The sequence below is a fragment of the Pelecanus crispus genome, chromosome 1, assembly GCF_030463565.1.
Source record: "Pelecanus crispus isolate bPelCri1 chromosome 1, bPelCri1.pri, whole genome shotgun sequence".
Taxonomy (NCBI): domain Eukaryota; kingdom Metazoa; phylum Chordata; class Aves; order Pelecaniformes; family Pelecanidae; genus Pelecanus; species Pelecanus crispus.
In genome coordinates, this window is record NC_134643.1 from 59498663 (window position 1) to 59521960 (window position 23298).

Below are 23298 nucleotides of genomic sequence, written 5' to 3' on the forward strand. Positions count from 1 at the left end.
TTACGTTGTAAATGTAGGTAGTTTCTGTTCAGTGAGGCTGGATTGGAAACTTCATTTTGTTTCTAACCTTTTGCCTGACAGGGTAAATTTAGGCTACAGAAGCCCTTGGTGTGGCCATGTTAGAAAACAGATGCTGGCTGAAGCAACTCCACAACCTCTCTAACAGGGGCTGCAGGACATCATGGCCTGAGGTGCACCGCCCCACTTCAGTTGTGATCTGAGCTTTGAATTCAGGGCAGGCTTTTCAAACAAGCATGGCAGTCAGTGAGAAACCACAGCAGTGTGGGGAGAGGGGGGCAGCAACTGGGAGTTTTGGAGAAGAGAAGCAGCAAAGCAAGAACTAAAAGCAGGAGGCAGATGGTACGAAACTGTGAATGGGGAAGTGGGAAGATGCAAAAGGGGAATATAGCAAGCAGGGACAGTTTGCAGCCCAACCAGGCTGAAGCAAATTACTCTTTTCCCTGGTGGAGGCCCAGCACACACAGAAAAGGTCTCATGGCCGCTCAGGATTGCCTGAGCGATAGCTCACACAAATCCTATCAGGGCCCACAGTAATGAGAATACCTGCTGTGGCCATACCCTGTGTGTGCAAGGAAGTGAGCCTCGTGTTCCCCCCAGGAAAGGATTCCCCCTGCTACGCTGTCTGTGCTGAAGCACAAGCCTCCTGCTCAGCTCCGGCCCTCCTGTGCAGGGCTGTGAAGTGCAAACATCATTTCTGAAAGAGCCCCTTCACACTTTTCCCATCCTCCTTGACGGAGCAGAACCCCACAGAAAGAGGGGGAGAGATGGAGCAGTCCTCACTGCTTTGGATCCTTGTGGGGGGAAAAATGGTATAATGCATTTCCTCCCTTGCCCGCCACCCCACATGGGTGCTGTGCAAACCCAGCACAGATGAGTCACTCGGAGGTGACCCAGCCCCAGGGCGCTGGAAGTCTCTCGGAGCAAAACAGTCTCACTGAGCAATTCTTTCCCATTAGCATCTTCCTCAAACTCAGCAAAGGGAACAAGAAACCCCAGGTGGGAAGCCTCAGCCCTGCTGCACATGCAGAAGGAAACTCGTGTCAAGAGCACCTCTTGGTGGTGTGAGAGGACATCAAAGCAGCAACAGATCTGTATGTGCTCAGTTAGGGCTTATGGGCCTATTTCCTGCAGTTTCCTTCCCTTTCCTGCAGCGTATACAACCAAGAGGTTTTAATGTAGCAGGTGCCGGTTGTTCTCAGAGTGATTACAATATGTGTTATTTGAATGTAGTATCCCATTTTTAATGATTTAAATATGATGGAAAGAAACACCCTAAAAGCCTTTATCTAGATCCCTGTCATCCCTCTACAGAGGCACTGGCAGAGGAGGGATATTTATGGATTCACAGCACAGACCTCTAACTTGGATGAGAACTGACTATCCATAGCAGCAGTAAGAAATTATCTTCCAAAAGTAATTTGCCCAGAAGTGGGTTGGAGATATACCTTCTTGCCAGGACTTCCACAGCTCATTGTTGACCATAAAGAACTATAGTGTCTTTGACATGCAGCTCACCTGGACATGGGGTCTCAACAACAGTCCCTCCTCCCTGACCAAGTTTAACTTGTTGTCTTCTTCCCCACTCCCTTCCATGCTGCCAGTCCCACAAGACCACATGCCAGACTATAACAACAAAAGCACACACTGACATTCAGCAGGTCAGTTGTCCTTGTTCATCCCTGCCACCAGGTCCTACGGTGCCACTGGCCCATTTTCCATCCAGTCTCCCTTAGCCTGAATCCCATCCCTAGCCCCAGTATCCTCACATGACTGTTGCCCTGTCCCAGGTAAGACTCAATGTATTCTCCAGCTCTCCCCAGCTCTTTTCCCCTCAGTCCCCATCCTTCCCACACCAGGTGTTCACTCTCTGTTCTTCCCACCCTCCTTCTCCCCAGGCACATCAGGGTTATTGGAAACCTTCAGAGGAAAGCTCTGGTGAAATCAGAAATGTTCCTTTGGAAAAGCTGATTCCAAATGCAGTTTCAACAATTCCCAGAAAGAGGATAGTTTCCTGCTTGCCTATCCCAGGTTGCCTGAATCCCTAGGGACCCCACCAGCTCCAGCTCCCTGGGCCCTCACTTGCCACCCAGGTGTCTCCCACAGAGAGCTCTCAATGTGTCCAATTGCCCAGGGAGCTGTAATGATTGTTCTCCATCCACCAGTAGCATTCTCTAGAGCCAGACATGCCTTCCTTCTCTTCTGACTGAGTCCTTATATCCTGGCCCACTATACTCTGTGCCTGCCTGCCCTTTCCAGCTCCTGCTGCTGCTCCCCCTGTAACAGCTTTTGTCACTCTCTCTTCCGTCCTTCTCTGACCTGTATTCCTATGGCCTGTTCCTGCTCTCGCTTGCAGAGGAGTCAGTGGGTTTCCTGCCTCCCCCTTCCCTACCACCCACAGAGGGAACACCTAGTACAGCTGGTTGCTTTGTGCTTCTCAAATACCTGCAATATTTGGAAACGTTCCACAGTTGAAGGTTTCTGGGTTGTGACCAGTGCTGAGTGACAGATGGGAGAGCTCTCCTCCCAAGCAGGTCAGTTGCAACAGCCTCCCGTGGCTGCAGCAGGACAAAGGCCATCAACCTTTGGAGAAAAATTTTCCCTCAGAGTTCCTTTCTTCAGGAACATCCCAGCTGAAAATCCGCTGTTCTTGATCTAACTGGTCTCCTGACAAAGCCTGGAAATTCTAATTAATTCTGTGTCACTACACCCCTTCTTCTATAAAACGCATCCCCTGCTCATCCACTCATCAGCTCAGGCTGGAGCGCACAGATGTGCACACATATGCACTTTTCCAAGCATAGTGTTGCATGGGAGGAGAAGGAAGGAAGAGGAGGCAGACCCTCATTTTGAGAAGGGAAGGCCTCCTGGGATCTTTCTGCTCCTTGTCTCTTCTGTCTTAGAGTGATTGCTTCCTTCTCCTTGCTGCTTAGCTCTAAAATTATTTTATCTTCTGAGGACAATGAGGACAGGCTGAGAGAGTTGGGGTTGTTTAGCCTGGAGAAGAGAAGGATCCAAGGAGACCTTATTGCAGCCTTTCAATACATAAAGAAGGCTTGTAAGAAAGATGAGGACAGACTTTTTAGTAGGGTGTGTAGCGAGAGGACAATGGGTTATGGTTTTAAACTAAAAGAGGATAGATTCATACTAGATATCAGGAAGAAATTTTTTATGATGGGCATGGTGAAACACTGGAACAGGTTGCCCAGAGAGGTGGTAGACGCCCCATCCCTGGAGACATTCAAGGTCAGGCTGGACAGGGCTCTGAGCAACCTGATGTAGCTGAAGATGTCCCTGTTCATTGCAGAGGGATTGGACTAGATGACTTTTAAAGGTCCCTTCCAGCTGAAACCATTCTACAATTCTATGACAAGATGGAAAAAGTCTGGCAGCAGCTCCCACTGGCTGCTTTTGCACAGAAGTAGGGGAGAGGGTGGATAGGGAGAAGCTGGTTTGCAGGGGCTCCTCTCATCCACCAGTCTTGGCTCTCATAGTACCGGCAGGGGAGAGAAAACAGTTCATTGCATCCCTTGATGCATTTGCTCTGCTTCACGGTGAACACACAGGTTCACACAATACTTCTTTGTACTAGTAATCTGGGCAGGTGGGGAAGTGTGGCAGGACTGTATCACCCCAGCAGAGGAGGGACAGAGCAGCCATGGGGTAGCTGCTGCTTCCTAGAGGCTGCTTAACTTCCTTGTTCAGCCTTCAGAGGAAAAAATTGTTCCTTCTGATGTTTTGCCATTGACACTCAGGGGCATGATCTGAAAAATCTTCATTGCCCCATGTCACCCCACTACTCCCACTTCAGATTCCCTCCCCAGCTTACACCTCCTCCAAAGTTTGGATGATAAAGGAGGGAGGAGAAAATCCACCCCTCCACTTTCTCATCCTGCTTCTAACCCTTGTTCAGGTCCCCTGTAAAAGCAGTTTGGTGCCCCCAGCTGTTCACTGGGATGGTATAAGAAGGGAGTGGGTGAGACACGTGGGGAGAAAAAAAAAATACAGCAGTCATCATCCCAACCATGAAGTCATGCTTGCCCCACCTTCAGCTAACGGCCTCGGCCACAGAGCTGCTGTTGTGGTGGGAGGGCAGTATCCTGGTTTTGGCTGTGACAGAGGTAATTTTCTTCCCAGCAGCGGGCATAGTGCTGTGTTTTGGATTTAGTATGAGAATAATGCTGATAACACACTGATGTTTTAGTTGTTGCTAAGTACTGCTTACACTAGTCAAAGACTTTTCAGCTTCCCATGCTCTGCCAGGTGCACAAGAAGCTGGGAGGTGGCACAGCTGAGACAGTTGATCCAAATGCACCAAAGGGGTATTCTATACCATATGTGGTCATGCTCAGTATATAAGCTGCGGGGAGTTGATTGGGGAGCAGTGATCGCTGCTCAGGAGCTGTCTGGGTATCAGTTGGAGGGTGGTGAGCAATTACACTGTGCATCACTTGCTTTGTATATTATTATTACTACTATTATTATTATTATACTGTTGTTATTATTATTACTGTTTTACCTTATTTTATTTCAATTATTAAACTGTTCTTATCTCAACCCAGGATTTTTCTCACTCTTACTCTTCTGATTTTCTCCCCCATCCCACTGGGGCAGGGGGAGTGAGCGAGCGGCTGCGTGGTGCTTAGCTGCTGGCTGGGGTTAAACCACGACAGGGAGGAGGGACCAGAGGGCGATCGTTGAGTTCCCCGTCACACTTCCTCCCTCCCTGCAACCTGCCGCTCACTGCAGCACAAGGGCTGATACACAAATTTGCCCGTCTTTCCCCACTGTTTGCCTTGGCGTGACTATCCTTTGCCCTGGGGTGCTGTCCTCCACCACGGGTCCAGAGACATGCAAGCCATCAAGTGTGTCGTGGTGGGAGACGGGTAGGTACCCTGCTGGTTTGCTGTGGCTGCAGGGAGGGAGGGGCGGTGACAAGGGCCAAGAAAGAAGGTGGCTGCTTGGTGAAACTTCCCCAGCTTTGCTTCTGACCTCGGGCAGACTGCGTTCCCTCTCTCGCTCGCTCTTCCACCCCCAGGGCAAGAGACATTCCTCTGGGGAGGGTGTGGAAGAGGGCATTTTGAAGGGCATCTGCAAAAGGGGCATGGAAAGTGGAGCAGGTCTGTCCCATGCACAGGAGGTGGTGGTGTTGCTGCCAGATTCAACCTGTAGGCAGGAGTCAGATTTAAAACCTGAGAGGTGCAAGCACTCTCCTGCAGGTGAATGCCTCCTTGAAAGCCATCTGCTCACTGGGACTGACTGGGAGAGGGCACGGCACTACGGTCCTGATGAGATGTCTGCCATTATATCTGTGTTCAACTTTTCTTGGCACATTATCTCTGTATTGGGGTGTGGGGGATACTGTTGGCAAGGGGTTTCTGTGGGCACAAGCAGGAGGGCCTCTTTCCACTGAGATAGGCATAAGTATATGTCACTTTGGGAGTGGAAGGTGACACAACCTTGCCTTCACAGCATGATGACCTCACTGCCCGTGTCCTGTGTTCCCTGGAAATGACCCGATCTAAGCCATCAATAAGTGAAGCAGTCAGTACTGCTGGGGGTGGGAGGGATGGGGTGAACAGGGCCTCTTCTTGCCCTGTGGGATGAGTAGATGCAGGGGAGGGAGGGGAGGAGAGTCCACATTTGGCACAGAGTAGGTTAATTCATTTCCCAGCTAGGAGCTGGCCAGACTGTTATCTGGGGCAACTATCAGGTAGCAGATGAAGAGACATTTGCAGCAGCCCTGCTCCCCACAGTCACTTCCTCCTTCAAAACTCGCCTGGGGAAGAAGATGTCTGCAAACATAACAGTACGTTAGACATATTCTCAGGGGCTGGGGCAAGAGGACAGGGAGAAGGGACAGGGAAGGACAGAGCCCCAAATAAACACTGTTACCTCTAAGAAAAGTCCCCCGAAGGCTGCAAGCTAGAGCTGGATGAACTCCACTGGACATTTATCTGTTGCCCTGTTAATGCCCCTGTTTCCCCTCATACATTGCACCAACTCTGTAGCCATCCCTCAAGGCATCATTCCCCTCATATCATGGCTAACCCCACAACACGTCCTGCTCTCAACCCCTCTGACCACAAATCCTTAAATGTCTTCTGTCCTGTCATTTTGCTTCTCTGTACACCGCACCTCCCCTCTCACCATCTTGCAACACAGCAGTCCCATCATCCCCATCGCTCTGAGCTCTTGGTTCACCACTGTTCACCTCCCTTCCAGCCATACCAGCCATGTCATCCTCCCTTGGGTCAAACTTACCAACCACAGGACCTTCTGCTGTCACTCAGCTAAGCGCCTCATGTTGCCCCATAGCTGTTCTGGCCCCATAGGCCCCTCCATCACACATCACTGACCTCTTAACACTCCCTGAGTTCAGTCCCAGAAACCTGCAGGTGCCACTAACCTCACGTCTTCTCTCAATAGTTTTGTTGTAACCTTCAGCCCTTCACTGACCCTTTGTGCTCCTCTCTGTTCAACCACACTAATTCAGAACTGTCCACCCTTCCATGACTGACCCACCCATAGTTCTGTAGATGTCCTGAGCCATTACCTGTAGAGCTTCAGGAAGCCTCCATGGCCCTCCCTCAATATCCCTATGATAAGAGGGAAGTAAGGGAGCTGGGGAAAGAGAAGGGACTGACAGAGGAGGATCTAAGAAAGGGAGGTGGCAGAAGGAAGAAACAAGTGTCAGAGCTCAGGAAACTGAAGAGCTCAGTTTCCTCCCCAGCTGCCCCACACTACAGGGACCGAGGCAGGTGCCTCGTGACCAGGGCAAAGATGCCAGCTGCGCCTGTCAAGGGCACACAAAAAGGCAGGGCTGCAGCTCTGCAACAGGGGACTTTGCAGGTACAGCTGAGATGGTTAGTGCATTCTCAGCAGCGGGACTCCAGCCTTTCCCCCAGGAAAGACATCTCCCTCATCCCGTGGCTTTGCTCATAGGCTGAAGAGGCAGGTTGCTCTCACCAGCTCCATTTTACACATGCTGTAACTGAAACATGGCCAGACTTTCCCAGGCCACACAGACCTGAGAAATAGCAGCCCAGCAGGAGAAGGATTCTCCTTCCCACACCTGTCCTGGCCACTTTATCTTCTTCCACTTTCTCTCCACTTCTTTCCCTCACCACAGGCTTCACCTTGCCTGTGGCACCTTCTCCTCCCCTTGATAGCCTTACTGCCCCCTTTCCCAACTCCCTCACACCAATGCTCTCACCCAGTCTGGACTGTGCTGCTACCCTGACTTATTTGCGCACCACCCTGCTGCAGCATGGGTGTTGGGGGAGGCTGAGGAGAGAGGAAGCACCAGCTTCTAGCTCAGAAACACCACCAGCAGCCTCCGTCAGCCACAGGGAGAGGCACCTTGCTGGCTGCTTACCTGGTCTCTGCAGGTGATGCTGCAGCTTACTGCAGACAGACGAGACTGGAAGGTGTTGTGGGTAAGTCAAGAAGAGGTGCTATCAGCCCCTGGCCACAGCTCCTGCAGAAGCAGGCAGGAGTGCCTGTGTTCAGGGGCTGTAGTTGGCTGGGCAGCTTTGTCATGGCATTCCTACACTGAATCAATACACCTCCCTGGCTGTGAGCACATAGCACTGTGCACGCACTGGAAAATGGGCTCTCACCTCCATCTCAGAGTGGATGCATTTTAGCTGAGTGATCTCTGTACCAGACCATAAAAACAAGCCTTTGTGCTTGAAGACAACAAACATTTCTGTGTGACATCCTGTCTTTCTTCCTGCCAGTTGTCTAACCTATGGTTATGTACTGTCTGGTCCTGTGAATGTCTTTCTGACATTCCCCTGAATGCTTTCAGGGGTCTTCTGACAGGGCTAGCTTAGAGGTGTGGCCCTTCTCCATCTCACCCTAGCAAGACTGCCTGCACTACCACTACCTGCTATTTTTTCTTTCTCTTCCAGAGCTGTGGGGAAAACCTGTCTCCTTATCAGCTACACCACCAATGCCTTCCCAGGAGAATACATCCCCACTGTGTGAGTAAAGCATAAACAGGTCCTGGGGTGGGTGGGAGGCATGAAAAACAGGATGCAAAGGGATGAGGAAACCCGTTGTTGTGCATTCTGAAGGCAGGGTCACAATCTCCATGCCAGCAGAGGAAGGCCTGCCAAACCAGCAAAGGTGCCTCTACACTTTGGATCTGTCACCTTTCACCAGGAGCATAAGTGGAGTTATAAAATACTGGTATAAATGGGATATTTGGGAGACCAACCTAAGGGTCTATCTGCCTGCTAAGTTTACAAATAGTAGATGGGGTTCTGCTTGGTAAAACAACCAGGCATCAGGCTACAAAAACTGGTCCAGACCCAAGAGAAGGTTGGATGGACAGGTGACTACACTTCCTTCCTTGTCCAAGGCACCCGCTGTCATTGGAGAAGGCACTGATAACCCTGAGTGCAGGATTCAGCTCAATGCCAGCGTAGGAGCACTGTGCAATCCAGTGGATGTATGCTTGAGGCTGGGACAGACCTGCAGCCTGTTGGAATAAGAAGCAAACTTAGGGTTGCTTTAGTTTGAGTGGTCAGATGCATTTGTCTCCCCACAGTGCATGGGGATATGTTTGGGGATGCACACCACATGCACTCATACCACACCACTGGGATGTGGAGTATGACTACACCCTCCCTGAAGTGGGAAAAGGAGGTAGGCACAGTGTGTCAGACTGCCAGCTCAAGTTCTGATTCCTTGGGAAGGACAGGTGCAGGAAAACCTGAGAGGCTCATTTTTTTCTCCAGACCAATTTGAAACAGACATTGCAAAAAATGGCTGTGGCAGCAAGAACCCATCTTTTCTCAGAAGCTGGTTTGTGGAAGGGCACCATCCCTTCCTAGCATGTAGACATGACATGGCTATGCATTTTGTGTGTCATACACCATTTCTCCTCCTGTCTAAGGCTTGTGTCTGGAGACGTGAAAGGGAGGTCATTTTGTGCTCCTGGACTGCATGGCTTATCTTAAAACAGCGGTGTATGCCGTGAGTGCATTCGCAAGGTCTTTGTGTTGGTTCCTTCCTATCACTGTTTTTCCTCACCTTAGCCTGAAAAAAAAAAAATGCCAAAAGGAACAGGAAATACAATTTTCTAGGATGAAAGGAGGAACATCTCTATTAATTTAGTAACCTTTTTTTTCCATTAAGTCTTTGCTCCCAAGCATGCAATCCTGACAGCTGTTCTCAAATATTTCATGCTGGGTTGTCAAAGAGTAAGGGGACCCACCTTGGCATATTGGCCTCAGTTCCAGCAGGGTGTTGAGGAGTGCAGGGCTCTGGGGGAGATACTGAAACATGGGTTCTTCTTCACGTTTAAGAAGAAAGCTGGGGTTTAGAGCACAAAAGAAAGACAGGGGCTTGGCTAGAGCAGACACAGTGGTGGGAAGGATACTAGGGAAAGAAGTGGGAAACTGAAGGATTTATGGATCTGCATGCAAGGTGGCAAAGCTGAAGCTGCAGACAGGCACCTGTCCAGGACAGCTCGGTGCTGGGGAGGAGGTTGATGATGAATAGGAAGTCCATAAGGTAGAGGTTCACAGGAAAGCAGCATCACCCAGGTGAACTGAGAAGAGGAATCACTACCCTTTGCTCCTGAGTGCACCTAGTGTACCCCACCTACACTACTGGAAGGGCTCCCTCTTCTCCTGTTTGACCCATGGCCTATGTTTCTGAATTTCAGGTTCGATAACTATTCTGCCAACGTGATGGTTGACAGCAAGCCTGTAAATCTGGGGCTATGGGATACTGCTGGACAAGAGGATTATGACAGGCTGAGGCCGCTCTCTTACCCGCAGACGGTGGGTCACACTCCATGCCCCTCCTCCCTTGTTCCTCCATCCCCCACTGCAAATATCAACATTTGCCATAAAAGAGTGACAGGACTGTTCCTGACTCTCTCTGCCCTTTTCTGAGAATACCTCTGCTGATATACAAGTCCATTGAAACACTAAAGGTAAAAGACATTTAAGGGTATTTTGGAGCCTTTATCTAAACTTCATTACTGGTCTAACTTAGCAAGAAGACTGAGATCTTCAAAGATACTTATAAGCCCAGCTGAAGATACTTATGAGCCCAGGTGACACTGATTTCAGTGTGGGGCAGATGCCTTACACAGCCCTGGTAAAAAAATCCCTGCTTTTGTGAAGTTAAAGTGGGTCAGGGAATTTAGGAGCTGAGGCAGGAGCTTCTCATATTTCTGTGAACTCCACTATTCTGGCTTCTGCCTTTTAAAAGAGATCTGATATATAGACACATGTATTTGATCTGCTGATACCTCAACTAAGCCCAAGCCTCTGACAGAACAAATGGATGTCTCAGATCATGTGTTCACCAGTTTTTCACCATGCTGACAGACTGATTTCAGGGTTTAAAGATCACCTTCCCTGGAGGATGTTGTTCCAAGCAGTCTCTTGGCAAGCTCAGAAAGATCCTGCTGCCTCAGGCGTTGGTCTGAAGGTTGCCATTGCAATCAAAAGGCCTAAGGATTGGGGGCACTATTTGTTTCAGCTAGGTTCAGCCACCTAAAAGTCGGACACCTGGTATAAGCTGTTTGCCTAGGCTCCTTCTGCAGCCAGTGCAAGCAGGCGTATTTCTCAACAACATGCTTGCATTCACCCTGGGATACATCCCAAGGATGGCAGAGGAACTGTTCTCCAAGGTTTTTGCCTCTCATGGTTGTAGAAGTATGGAAATGGATAGGCTGGGCCTGACACTCTTGTTTTAGCTAGGTGAAGTTGGATGAAATAAATATAACTCTGAAGAGCTGGGTTTGTTTTTTCTTGTCTTCTTTTTAATGGAAGTCCGAACTCTGCCATGCCTGGGAGAAGCACTTATGTGGATAACCAAAACTCCCTCTCATTTGTGTCCTGTGTGTGCACTTTCTGGGCTGACCCTAGCTCTGTCTCAAGAGCAGGCAAGCTTGCTGGCATTCTGTGAGAAATGAGCAGGACGCTGTCAGGCCATTTCCCATGAGGATGAGTGTGCCTACCGCAAAAACCCCATCCTCATAGTTAAACGTTTGGCTTTTCTGATAATGGTGACTATGGTTACCATGAGACAGGGGAGCAAATACCCTTCTCTCCTCTAGAGGCAATTAGCAGCAGTCAGGACTGTGTTACATTGTCAGTGACAGCTTTCCCTAGCATGACCCTTTGCTGCAGAGGGAGGATGCTGCCCACCCAGTTGTTCTCTCTCCTCCCTGCCTCCTGTCATGCAATCCCATGCTCTTATTCTAACTTTGTGCCATGGTTGTATGCCTACAGGATGTCTTTCTGATCTGCTTCTCCCTTGTCAGCCCGGCATCTTATGAAAACGTCCGTGCTAAGGTGAGACAGAATATCCTGGTCCATTGGGGGTTGAGGAGGGTGAGATTGGTGGTAGTCTTGCAAAGAGAGTGACTGTGGGTGGAGACTGCTAATAAGACGCCTAGATTCAGAGAGGTAATATCTTTTTTGTGTCAGTCAGAAGGAACTAAAATATCAGCCTCCTTCATATGTCTTTTCTGGGTCATCTCAAAAATGGTGGCCAACCCTATTAAAGGGCTAGTATTCGTCTTGCTGGGCTATTCAGCTGTGAGACCACAGGCTTATACTCTGACGGCATCTTTCAGCCAAGACTGTTGCAGCACAGACATGCAGGACCATTCCGTAGGGTATGAGAAGCAAGTACCCACAGCCTTCAGATGGGAAGTGAGGGAAGAAGGGAGAGATTGATAGAGAGGAGAACAACATAGTAATTCCTTCCTGCCACTTTCAGGTTCCTCCTTGGGTTTCAGGGAGCCATGAAGGGTGGAGAGAAGCTTGTGTTTTTGCTTAACAGAATTTGAGCTCTGTGTCAGGGATTTTTGCCTGAGGACCCAGCAACAATGGCTGGCCTGTGCCAAGCTATAATGCCCAACACTGGATGGAAGGGCTGTGAGGAAGGACAGGGTGTTAGCTATCTTGCTGACATTTTTTCAGGGATGCTTCTTTGTTTCCTTTGCACATGCCCATATGTGTGACTTCTCACATCTTTGCCATTTTGCTCCCTTGCTAGTGGTTCCCCGAGGTGCGGCACCACTGCCCTAGCACTCCCATCATCCTTGTGGGCACAAAGTTGGATCTTCGTGATGATAAGGACACCATTGAGAAGCTGAAAGAGAAGAAGCTATCCCCCATTACATATCCTCAGGGCCTTGCTCTGGCCAAGGAAATCGGTATGTGCTTGGGGCAACATCTTGGACCTACTGAAAGGAGAGAGGCAGAAGGGCTTCCCCTCAACATAATGAGGCTTTTGTAGAGGTATCTCACAGTGGTATCTCTGAAGGACACAGGGAGACACATCAAGGGACAAAATGCACTTCAGGAGACTCAGGAAGGAGATCTGCTCCTTGAGGAAACCTCAACCCCTCAACCCTCTGTTTCTGCCTGTCTCTGGCCACCATCCTACACACACGCACGCACACACACATTTGCAGATTCCCCTCCCCTTTTATTCTGCTATTTCTATCTGGGCCAATATTTTTTCTGTGAAAGCCGCAGCTGCTGTGTGGGCAGAGGCCTCTCCTCCACATCCGGAAAGAGGCGGGCGGAAGGGTGAGTTTTCTAGCATCTCTCAGGAAGAGTTGCAACTGCAACTTCCTGTGCCTGCCTTTGAGTACCAGGGCATATACATGCAACCCCGGGTATGCATGTCTCACCCCCACCATTCATCTCAGGGGCATCAGGTCACTCCTGTATTTTGGGACATGCACAAATGCCTGTTCCAGGTAGCCTCTCTTCTCAGATGTGGCATGCAGAGGCAGCAGAGAGGGTGGGAAACATAGCTTGAGGGAGAAGTTTTCAACTGGGAGTTCAGAGGAGAGGGTGTCTGGCCAGGATAGCATAGCCAGCCTCATGTGATGGTTCTGCTCTGGCTACAAGGGTGGAGAATAGGCAAACCTTGGTCTTGTATAGCCAGCAAGCTTTGTCCTGAAGTTGACTGCCTGAGTAAGTGAAGTGTGTCCTGACAACGGTTAAAGGCTTTGATTACCTGAGCTGTGTTTATTCAGTTCAGGTAGGAGTCAGGTGCCTTGCTTTCCAGTGCAAGGTCTCTGTGAATTTGGGGGTATAGAGTCCGAAAAGGGAGGTGCCATGTAATCTGAGACGCCAGCAGAGGTGCTTGATGCCAGACAGTCTGAATGATACTTGAAGTCTGAGGGGACCTGAGACCTCATCTCAAGATGAGACTCAGGAGGTGTTTAGGTGGTCTCTATGTGCCTCAGGACAATGTAAAATGGGCACTGTGGGAGGATGGTGTTGTGGCTGTGCAGTGATGTAAGCCAGAAACACGTTGGTGATACAGGCACATGCATCTCTTCCTGCTTGATGCGAACTGTGGTATTCCTCCTGCGTGTTTCTCTTCTGAACACCCTTGGCAGCAGACTCCTGGGTACCCCCCCTGCCTACCCCGGTTCCCTTCCTCCCCATTACAGCACCTGCTTTCCTCCCGACAGACTCCGTGAAATACCTCGAATGCTCAGCTTTGACACAGCGCGGCCTCAAGACGGTGTTTGATGAGGCCATCCGAGCAGTCCTCTGTCCGCAGCCCACCCGGACAAAGAAACGTGTATGCAGCCTCCTTTAAATGAGTAAGTCTGAAAGGGATCCCTGGGAATGACACCAGTGGCACTTTCCTGCTCCTGAACCCAGGTGGTCAGGGCCACTGGGTTCCTATGACCTGCTGTGCCTGGTGGGATGGGTCACCCTCAAAGAGAGAGAGTGAGACAGCAGTCCTGCCTGGGGAAAGGACAGGACAGGGTATGACAGAGCACACAGACCCCTGAACCACTTCTCCCTCGTTGCTGCTTGCCCATGGCCAGGTTGCTTGCCCATCTCCGGGTGCAGGGCAGCCCAGGATTTTCCACCTCTTCCACAGAGTAAAACTGTCTGTCACCTTCTGCCACAGAAGGAACTGCATCCGGGCTGCACTGGGGATGACCTGCTGTGAAGCTGCAGCCTTTCCCTATAGGGGGGAAAAAAAAAAAAAGCTGTTCCTTATTCATGGAAGTTGCCCAGTGGCCCTTCCTCTTACCAGGTCTTACTCAACTCAAGGGGTTTTTTGTGTTGCTGTTCATTGGCAGGCAACAACTTCTCCTCCCCCCAGGACTCCTTTACTCCTCATATTGTCCCCACCTAGCTTTCCCCTTCAACTCAAGGCAGAATAGGAAGGAGAGAGGCTTCAGGACGAGAGGCAAAGCTGGCCAGAGCCTGAGGAGAGAGTGAGAGCTTTCTGGCTGGGACCCTGCCCCTTCATTCTCCCACCACCACCAGGGCAGAGGGAGGGAGAGCAGAAAAATAACTGAGCAGGTTTCACAAGGTCTGTTGTGTTTTTGGCTACAGATCCCGGCCCCATCCTGATGCCAGGCTCTGCCCAGCACGCAGGAGAGCGATAGCTCCAGCATCTCAGAGCTCAGTACCCTGTGGTGGGTCACTGCACTTTTTACTTCTGGCTTGAAAAACTGTTGTGCATCTGTAGCACTAGTTTGTCCATTTGCACGACTTCCTCACACTCACCACACCCCAGTTGCTCCTTCCCTTCCTCACCAACCCCTGAGGTCATGACGGTGTGAATAAGACACAAAATAAATAGACTGTGCATTCTTGCCATGGCTGTGATGTGTTGCACCTCGGGGGGACACAGCCCAGAAGCAGTGAGCAATGGGACGGCTGGGGTAGAGGGACCTGCCAGCTGTGCCTCTCCTTCAGCAGTGACAACCCAGGCAGCACCACGCTGAGCTTGGTACTGGGGAGCCCCAGCTGCTATAGGATGAGGCCAGGAGGCCTGATTCATGCAGTGAGTTGCTAAGTTCTCAGCTGAGCCCCCTGCATTCCTCAGTAAAGTGTAAATATCTTGTGCCAGCTAAAGGCAGTGGGGTTGTTACACCTTGGCTTTTGTCCTTCCTCTTCTCAGCCTCCATGTGTTCAAAGGAAAAGTTGTCTCCCCTCTGAGACACACAAAGGATGAGATGCAGGCTTTGGGAGGGGACACCCGGGCCCAGACTCCTCTCCGTAGGGGCTGCCCCTGCGGGTTGCCAGGGACATCCTTTCACCAAAACATTTCTGTGTTAATGCTCCTAAGCTCACGTCACAGGCAGTCATATCAGTACCGGCACTCACTCACACTGCCAGGCACAGGCAGAGCAAGAACAGGAAGGGGGAGGGCAGGGAGAAAAAAAAGAGCAAGGAATGAGTCACCGGTCCAGACAAATTGCCTCCAAGTCACTAAAATTAAGCTGAAGAGAGTGGTCCCAGCGGTACTATGGATCTGGCAGCTGTGAGCACCTGCTTTCCTGATGCATTGCAGAGACTTGAGAGTAATACGTGTTACAGGGTGGCTGCTACTGCCACTGCTTGCGGGAGGGAGGAGGGCTCAGGGTGCAATGATTGGCACTGCAAAATCCTGCAGTCCTAGGAGGGCACAGAGAAACTGTGGAGTTGAGCCAGCTTACCACTCCCTGATGCAGCACCACTTCCGAGTTTCAAAGGCTGCTTCCTGCACTGAGGAGGTGCATGGGTAGTACCAGCAACAACCCACCACAGTAAGTCCCCTGAGGGCTTCCTGCTGCCAGGGCAGTTTCTGCAAATTCAACTCATGGTCAGATCTGAGTAAGGCACTTAATTCGGTGATGTGACACATTACCCACTGATAACGTCCAGAGCAACCCTGGAGGACATCCTGTGGCAGCGAGTTCCACAAATTTCTGTATTGCACATGGGCTGCCGGATGAATTGCCCAAGCTCCATACAAAGGTACTGTAAATTGTGTAAACATAAGTCCAGAAAAGCAGAAATGAGCCTCTGGTGTGGGCATATAACTGTGGAAGGACAAGGGACACAATGCCCTTGAGACTGGGATCCAGCCTCCCTTAAACATCCTAAACATTACTCAAAGCAATGGATTCCCAGTGGGTTATTACTTTCTCTCCAGTTTTCAAGCCTTGGCTTTTACTTTCTCAGTCTGCCCTGTCCCCTATCACATACAGCAATGCAGAGAGAAGAGGCTTACCATGTGCATGAAACAAAATCCATGTATCTGCCTACCCGGGAAGGCTACCCGCACAGGCTGAACTCTCCTTCCAACACAATTCAAGCAGTTCGCTCAACCCACTTGGAGCTGAGGTGGAGAATGGGGCAGAACTTTGAGCATTGAGGAAGTGAGCTGGAGACCTGGAAGTTGTGATCCTGTGACTGTGCTTATGCTAACAAGTCCTGCAAGGGAGAGCTGGCCTGGGTAGAGCTCTGCTGTTGCACTGCTGTTTCTTCTAAGACATGAGCCCAGGGGCTTCCTGCATGGTGCTGCAGACACTTGCCCTGCCATGACAAAGATAGCCACTGGGTGCTGCCCATGCCATTCCTTCCCCAGTGAGGACTCATGTCTCAAGTGTGTCTCCAGACAGCATTGTGGCCAAGACCTAGGCATCTGGACAGCTTTGAAGCCCTCTACTGCCTTCACCTGTCCACCTTTGAGCAGCACTGTCTGGACACAAAATTGCTCAAGCAGATTTGGAAGGCCAGGTTTTAGACCCTGGCTATGTTCTGCTTGAAGAGATACTCCCTATTTCTGATAAGGCTGGAATTGGCCCTACGAGCTCAAATGCTCTTAATAGTGCCAAATGTCAAGATCTGGGTGACTGCACAGCACAAGGAGTCACTGATGTTAGCTGCAGGGCAGGGAAGGGGATAAGGACCAGAGGGAAGCACTTTGTTCAGGGAATGGGACAGGAAAATCCTAATTTCTGTCCTGAGAGAACTGCTCACACAAAGAAGCTTAATTTCTTGCCCTGCCCCATTTCTTCTGGGTCCACTCTTTGCAGCAGAGATCAAATCTGGTAGGAGAATTTGGGGCTGTTGAACTGGGGCTTTTTTTTTTCCCAAAGAAGATGCAAAAGACATGCGATTGTGCAGGGAAGAGAGGGAGAGAGTTGAGACAGACAGCCCCCCTATCTGTCCATCTGCTCTCAGCTCCATCCATCTGGAGGTGCTCACAGGGCAGAGCAGAAGGGAGAAGGTCTTGTGTGCTCAGCAGCCATCCGGGTTTCGGCGCATCTTGCCAGCCAGAAGAATTTGCCATGTCCCTATAGGTCTGAGCACCAAGGGTCCCGGCCGCAAGATCCTCGGAACAGGGAGCCCCTCTCCTGTGTGCCCGTGGGCATTCACAGGGCGCTTCGCACTGGCACAACTCCCCCCGCCTAGGGGATCCGAGCCGAGCCCCCCCCACACCCCAATCTCCCGCCACACAGCTGCTCTCTGCATCCCTCTCTTCTTTCTCTCCCTCTCCCCTCCACTGTCCCCAGCTCCCTTTCGCACTCCCCGTTCCTCCACCCTCCCCTCCTCTGCCCTCCCCCTCTCCCCCTGCCCCTCTCCCGCGCCTCCCTCTCCCCTTTTCTCTCTCCATCCCGGTCTCTCCCCGCGGCTCCTCTCCGTTCTCCCGCACTATCCTCCATCCCCTCTTTCTCCTCCTTCTCCTGCCGGTGTTCCCGTGCGTGCCGCCGATTGGCTGCCGGCACCCGGCCCCCGCTCGCCGCCGCTCCGCTCCCCCTGCCCGCGCCCGGCGGCGGAGCCCCCGCTCCCGCAATGCCGAGGGGAGCGCGGGGCAGGGACCCGCCGGCCTGAGGCTGAGGGACCGCGCACCCCCGGCCCGGAGGCCAGCGGGGGCGGGAGTGGGCCCCAGTCCCACAGCAGCCACGGAGGGGGAGATGGGCAGGTCCAGGAAGAAGGACTTGCGTCTCCCGTAGCGCATGGTGGGACTCGCTCCCTCCTGGGACCGCTTTGCTCGATTGCTTTTAAGAAAGGGGTAAATCATGACGCGGATTCTCCCGCTGAAGCAGAGGAAAATGTGCATCCCAACGACACGTAAGTACCAGGCGGCTCTGCCTGCTCTTCCCAGACGTCTCCCGCGGGCATGAGTCCATGCAGAAGTTAACTCTGCAGTCCCAGAGAAGGAAACCTGCCGACCCTCCCCTCTCCCCCCACCCCAACCCCCCAACTCTGCCAGCCCGGCCTGGTCCCTACCAGAGAGCTCAGCCCCGAGGTGAGGCAGGGGGAGTCCTGAGCTGGGGCAGGGCCATGGGAAACAAGGTGGACAGGGGGGAGGGTGGCAAGAGGGGCTGCAGGTTATTGGACTGTGGTCCCTCCCAGCTTCTATTCTTGTTTTGTAACCAGGTCTAGGCTCAGCTTTTAGCATTCACCTCCTCCTCTCATTCAATGAAGAAAAATATATCTTTTTTTTTTTCCTAAAGAAAGCAGTAGCACCAATTTACCATCTCTTCTACCTCTCTGCCTTCCTCCTGCTTTCCAGATGTATGGACCAGGCATCTTCCGGCAGCACCTGTTAGGGGATCCCAAGCCTCTTGCAACAGGTGCTGTCCGCATCAGGGACAGACCCCAAGCAGATGCCAACACTCTTATCAGTCTGAGGCCAAGGCTCCTCATCAGTTCCTACCTATGCAGGTGCTGCCAAAGAAGCCAGCAGAGTGGATCCAACCCAGATGAAGCACTGGTGTCCAGTGGTTGTTCTGTCAAACTAGACAGAACATGCGATACAGCGTTTGAGCTGGTAGATGGTACTTGACAAAGTTAGAATGGCACAGACAGACCATGCCTGCTTAAAGACAGAATTTCTCCACTGCAGCTGTCTGAGCAGGAGAATGAGTTTATAGCGAATCAGTGCTTTGTGTTGCATGCCTCAGCATTTTTTTATAGGGCTTTTGGAGCCCTGAAGCTGGGCTTACTGTATTGCTAAACCACAACCTGAGCAATCAGCTTTGAGGTCTGGACCCCAGACACTTCCCCAAATGTTCTTCAGCCCCAGCATGAGTGTCCCCATCCGTATGTGGTATTTGTAGGGCTCTGTCTCCAAATGTGGTTTTTTTGGAAATTCCTTTGCATGCAGGAAGAACATCCAAAGGGATTCCTAACTATGTCCCCACCTTTTAGAGGATCATCTTTTTATGAACATACTGTGCTGGTCTCTGCCACCCTTTGCAGGGCTTTGTCCCCAGAGCAGCCACTGCCCTCCCTTTTTCTCCAACAAGTGACCTGCGTCACTGGACCAGCACTGGAAAAAAAACATCAGAGGAAAGATCCTTGAGCTTAGAAATAGAGTTTCAAAGCACTTCCTATACTGCCCATTCATTGCAGCCACTCATGATGTGTGGGACAACCCAGTACTGCAGGACTGCAAGAGACGGGCTTCTATCAGAACAGTGTGTCACAGCCCAAGGCACTCGCAAATAAAGAAAGTCTGAACAATTCCAGTCCTTCAAAGCTCATTTAAGTAGAACAGGAAACATTTATGCAATAGACTGTAGAAATGGCCTTAAGACATAGTTGCCCAACTGTGTTTTTATGGGGCCTATCAGATGAGTTTTTTTCAGCATAAGATTTGATACATCTGTGCAGTCTGTTGGGTTTGCCTATCATCAGATCCAATCCAAGGAATCCATCTAAAGCTCAGGTCTCCCCTAAGGTTTCCAGAAGTTGGAATGACAGCTACAAAAAAGAATAAAAGCTGTAATATTAAGACATTTTTGAAGAAAGTTGTGATGCTACAGAGAATCCCATCTGGGAGAAAAGTCTCTGGAGTGTTTCTGGCCTCCTGAAAGTAGTTAATATTGGGAGTCCTTTCCTTTGAGATCCCCAGTTTTCATTTCAATAAGGAGCTTCAGAGCCCTAAGAGGTTTTTTGGGATGGGTAAGAATGAGCCTCAGGGTCCTGTTCTCTTCCACCAAGTCATGCTTCCTTCCAAGCAGCTAGTTCATCAAGAGGATGACCCTGCCAGTCCGCACCTCCAGAAAATTTTGCCAGAGCCGGAGTGATCCTGAAAGCATCACAGATCTCCCCTGCATAAGGTTTGCCAGGTTATCTCTGGTCTGGAGTATGTGCTGGGCTCTGTATCCCACATATCTGGAACCCTGACAAATGGCACGTCCTTCCCTTCTCTGTCTCTTCTCTCCCTGCATCTTCTCACCCAGTGTCAGCAGAGAGCTGGTGGTGAGTGGAGAGCTTGTTTGTTCAAGGCTCTCTCTGAGTGAGCTGACCGCTGTTTCCATGCTGAACCTTGATGTGACGGGCAATTGGGCACCTCAGATTAGGAAGGCTGGGACACTGCTTCGGTGTTGCAAACAGCTGGGGCAGGCAGAGCCTCTTCCATTAGCAGTGTGTTGCAGGGTGCAGAAGGAGAGAGAGAGAGAAAACAAGAGAGAAAGAGACAAGAGACATCCAGACTGATCACTCTTGGTGTACCCCAAATAATCTGGCTCTTCTTTACTCTCAAACTGGTGTAACACAAACCAGCTACCCTCCAGCTCAAGTGTGAAGCTCAGCCACTCAGCTTGGATTGAGAGTGGAGGTGCTTTCGTTTCTGCTGGTGGGGCTAACAACCCCACGACAACCTGGCCAGTCCAAAAAGACCTTTAGCAAGCAGGAGGATAATCAGTGGGGGAGCCAGAGTTGGAATGGCACTTTGTCACTGGATGCCCTTCCCTCTTTTGTTCATAAGGCACCTGCCACTCATAAATAAGAATCAGGCCCCTGGTGACTATGTCCTCAGTATTGGTGCCATTAGCAGAAAATGAGAAATTTCCCTGTCCCTGTCCTAGTCTGTGGTTCTTTCCCTGGGGGATCTTTTCCTAGGGGAGAGAATCCATTGGCCCACACTGAGCCATGTCCCTGTTTGTCTGTCCATGCCAACGGTGCCTCCCAGGACTAGATGAGGTCCATATTGTCCTACATCTTCCAGCGGCTGCCAGCATCCACAAACTCACCTTGACTTCCCATGTTTGTCCATACCTACATACAGTTAATGTGGTGATTTTATCTGTGGCTTGTTCAGCTGTCATGTCCCCAGTATCAATGGCTTTTTTCTCCTCGTCTCACCTCCAGATTGCTAACTGATCCTTCAAGGACACTGCCCCCCGCCCTCTTCCCTGCCTCTGCTATGGACACTTCTGCTTTCAGCCTCCCCACGCCAGCAGTGTCAGAGGAGGGGAATGCCTCTGGCAGCTGGGCAGGCTTCACCACCCCCAACGGCTCCACCACCACCAGCCCTGGTGTGGTTGTCAGCGGTGTCCTCATCCCCCTGGTCTACCTCATTGTCTGCGTGGTGGGGCTGGCTGGGAATTCTCTGGTCATTTACGTGGTCCTGCGGCACTCTGTGAGCGAGTCAGTGACCAACGTCTACATCTTGAACCTTGCTCTAGCTGATGAGCTCTTCATGCTGGGCCTGCCATTCCTGGCTGCACAAAATGCTCTGTCCTACTGGCCATTTGGGTCTTTCATGTGCCGCCTGGTGATGGCTGTGGATGCCATCAACCAGTTCACCAGCATCTTCTGCCTGACAGTGATGAGTGTTGATCGCTACCTGGCCGTGGTCCACCCAGGGAAGTCCTCCAAATGGCGGACAGCACGGGTGGCCAAGGCTGTAAGTGCAACTGTGTGGGTGCTGTCTTCTGTAGTGGTGCTGCCCGTGGTTGTCTTCTCAGACGTCCCTTTAGGAATGAGCACATGCCACATCCAGTGGCCAGAGCCTGCCTCAGTGTGGAAAGCTGGCTTCATCGTCTACACTGCCACCCTGGGCTTCTTTGGGCCATTGCTGGTGATTTGTCTCTGCTATCTTCTTATTGTTGTGAAGGTTCGTTCCTCTGGCAGGCGGGTGAGGGCTCTGTCCTCCAAGCACAAGCTTTCAGAGCGCAGAGTGACCCGCATGGTAGTGGCTGTTGTGGCTGTCTTCGTCCTTTGCTGGCTCCCCTTCTATGTCCTCAACATAATCAATGTTGTCTGCCCACTGCCAGAGGAGCCGTCCCTCTTTGGTGTCTACTTCCTGGTGGTGGTGCTGCCATATGCCAACAGCTGTGCCAATCCTATCATCTATGGCTTCCTCTCCTACCGCTTCAAGCAGGGCTTCCGCAGGGCCATCCTCAGGCCGTCCCGCCGAGTCCAGAGCCAGGAGGTGCCAGCATGCCTCCCAGAGAAGACCGATGATGAAGGGGAAGAGGGCGAGATCAGCAAGATCACCCAGAATGGTAATGACAGGCAGGAGCATCCTCTAAGCAGTGGGGAAGGAGAAAGCAATGAGCAAAAGCCACTCCCTGAGGAGCCTGTGGGATGTGAAAAGAGCAACAAGTTGCATGTCAGTTATTTATGATAAAAGGGATGGTGCAGGGGAAAGAGACATTGGGATATGGGATCCCCTTCATCCTCTGTGCTTTTCCACCTCAAAGGCAAGGAAGACATTGATACAAGGGAATATTAAAGTCCAAGACTCTGATTAAAGATGAAGAGAGCTCCATGAACTTGTGCAAAAAGCAAAGCATTGTTCTTGGCTTTGGAAGGGACACCTGGGGTTTGTATGGTACCAGGTAAAGGAAGGACTGCATCCAGGGAGAGCTGAAGAGGTGATGGGCACTGACAGAATGGAGAGACCAAGGTCAGCCCTTGATTGCATGATCCATCCTTAGATCACCCAGCTGTGAAGGATATCAGCTGCCATCTGACTGTGGCACCTCAAGGAAGTCCTCAAATGGCATACACAACAAATAGGCATCCCAGTGCCTTGATTATCTTCCTTATAAACCTAAGAAGCCGTTTACGCTAAAAGAAAAAATGGAAGGAACAATGTCTGCAGCGAAGACATACCAGCCAGTTGTATGAATGGCTGACCCTTCTCTAGCTCTCCAATAAGTCTTGGGGACAACTTTCCTACCCATGCTGGTCGTGGCTGGAGACCACTCTGACTGTTCAAAGCCTTCTCTTTCTTTCCAGTGCTCTCATGGACTCTGGACAGGCTGATGAGACTTACCTGGGAGAGCAAATAGGACATTTCTTTCCCACACTTCACATTCTTTGGGGTTTTCCTGGTGCCTCTGCATCCTGGTGGATGTAACAAGGGTAGAGAAGAAGATAATGAGGCATGGGCTGGAGGCAGGGTTTTTTGCAAGCTGAAATGTCCTTTCCCTTTTCTTCTCCCTAAGCCTTATTGTAAATAAACAAAAAGCCTTTGGACTTAAAAGGCCAACTGGGCAGAAACTTTCTGTGTGTTTAGGGGAGGGGGATGCTATAGATTTGGCTCTCCTGATAATACACGATGTCTTTGAGATGAGCTGATCTCTGTATGGAGTAATGTTTGGCTGGTACAGGAGATCAATGCATGTATCAGTACAGGCTGGGGGCAGGGAGCAGAGGGAGGTTAGGGGATCTCCAGTGTGTGAGAGCTATGGTTGCAGGAGTCTGGGCAATGCTAGAAACTGATTTGTCTCATGGGAAA

At 50.9% G+C, this 23298-nt stretch overlaps 2 protein-coding genes across 2 annotated transcripts; both read left to right on the plus strand.

Moving 5' to 3' along the window:
• The first annotated feature begins 4786 nt into the window (after positions 1–4786).
• Positions 4787–14640, plus strand: RAC2 (Rac family small GTPase 2). Its single transcript, XM_009481171.2, has 7 exons — positions 4787–4904; positions 7935–8006; positions 9698–9815; positions 11280–11342; positions 12052–12211; positions 13490–13624; positions 14376–14640. Exons 1-6 carry the CDS (start codon positions 4870–4872, stop codon positions 13618–13620), a joined length of 579 nt encoding a protein of 192 aa, XP_009479446.1. The 5' UTR covers positions 4787–4869; the 3' UTR covers positions 13621–13624; positions 14376–14640.
• Positions 14641–20973: 6333 nt separating this feature from the next.
• SSTR3 (somatostatin receptor 3) lies at positions 20974–22208 on the plus strand. The gene has a single exon (XM_009482732.2). It carries the CDS (start codon positions 20974–20976, stop codon positions 22177–22179), a length of 1206 nt encoding a protein of 401 aa, XP_009481007.1. The 3' UTR covers positions 22180–22208.
• The last annotated feature ends 1090 nt before the right edge of the window (positions 22209–23298 follow it).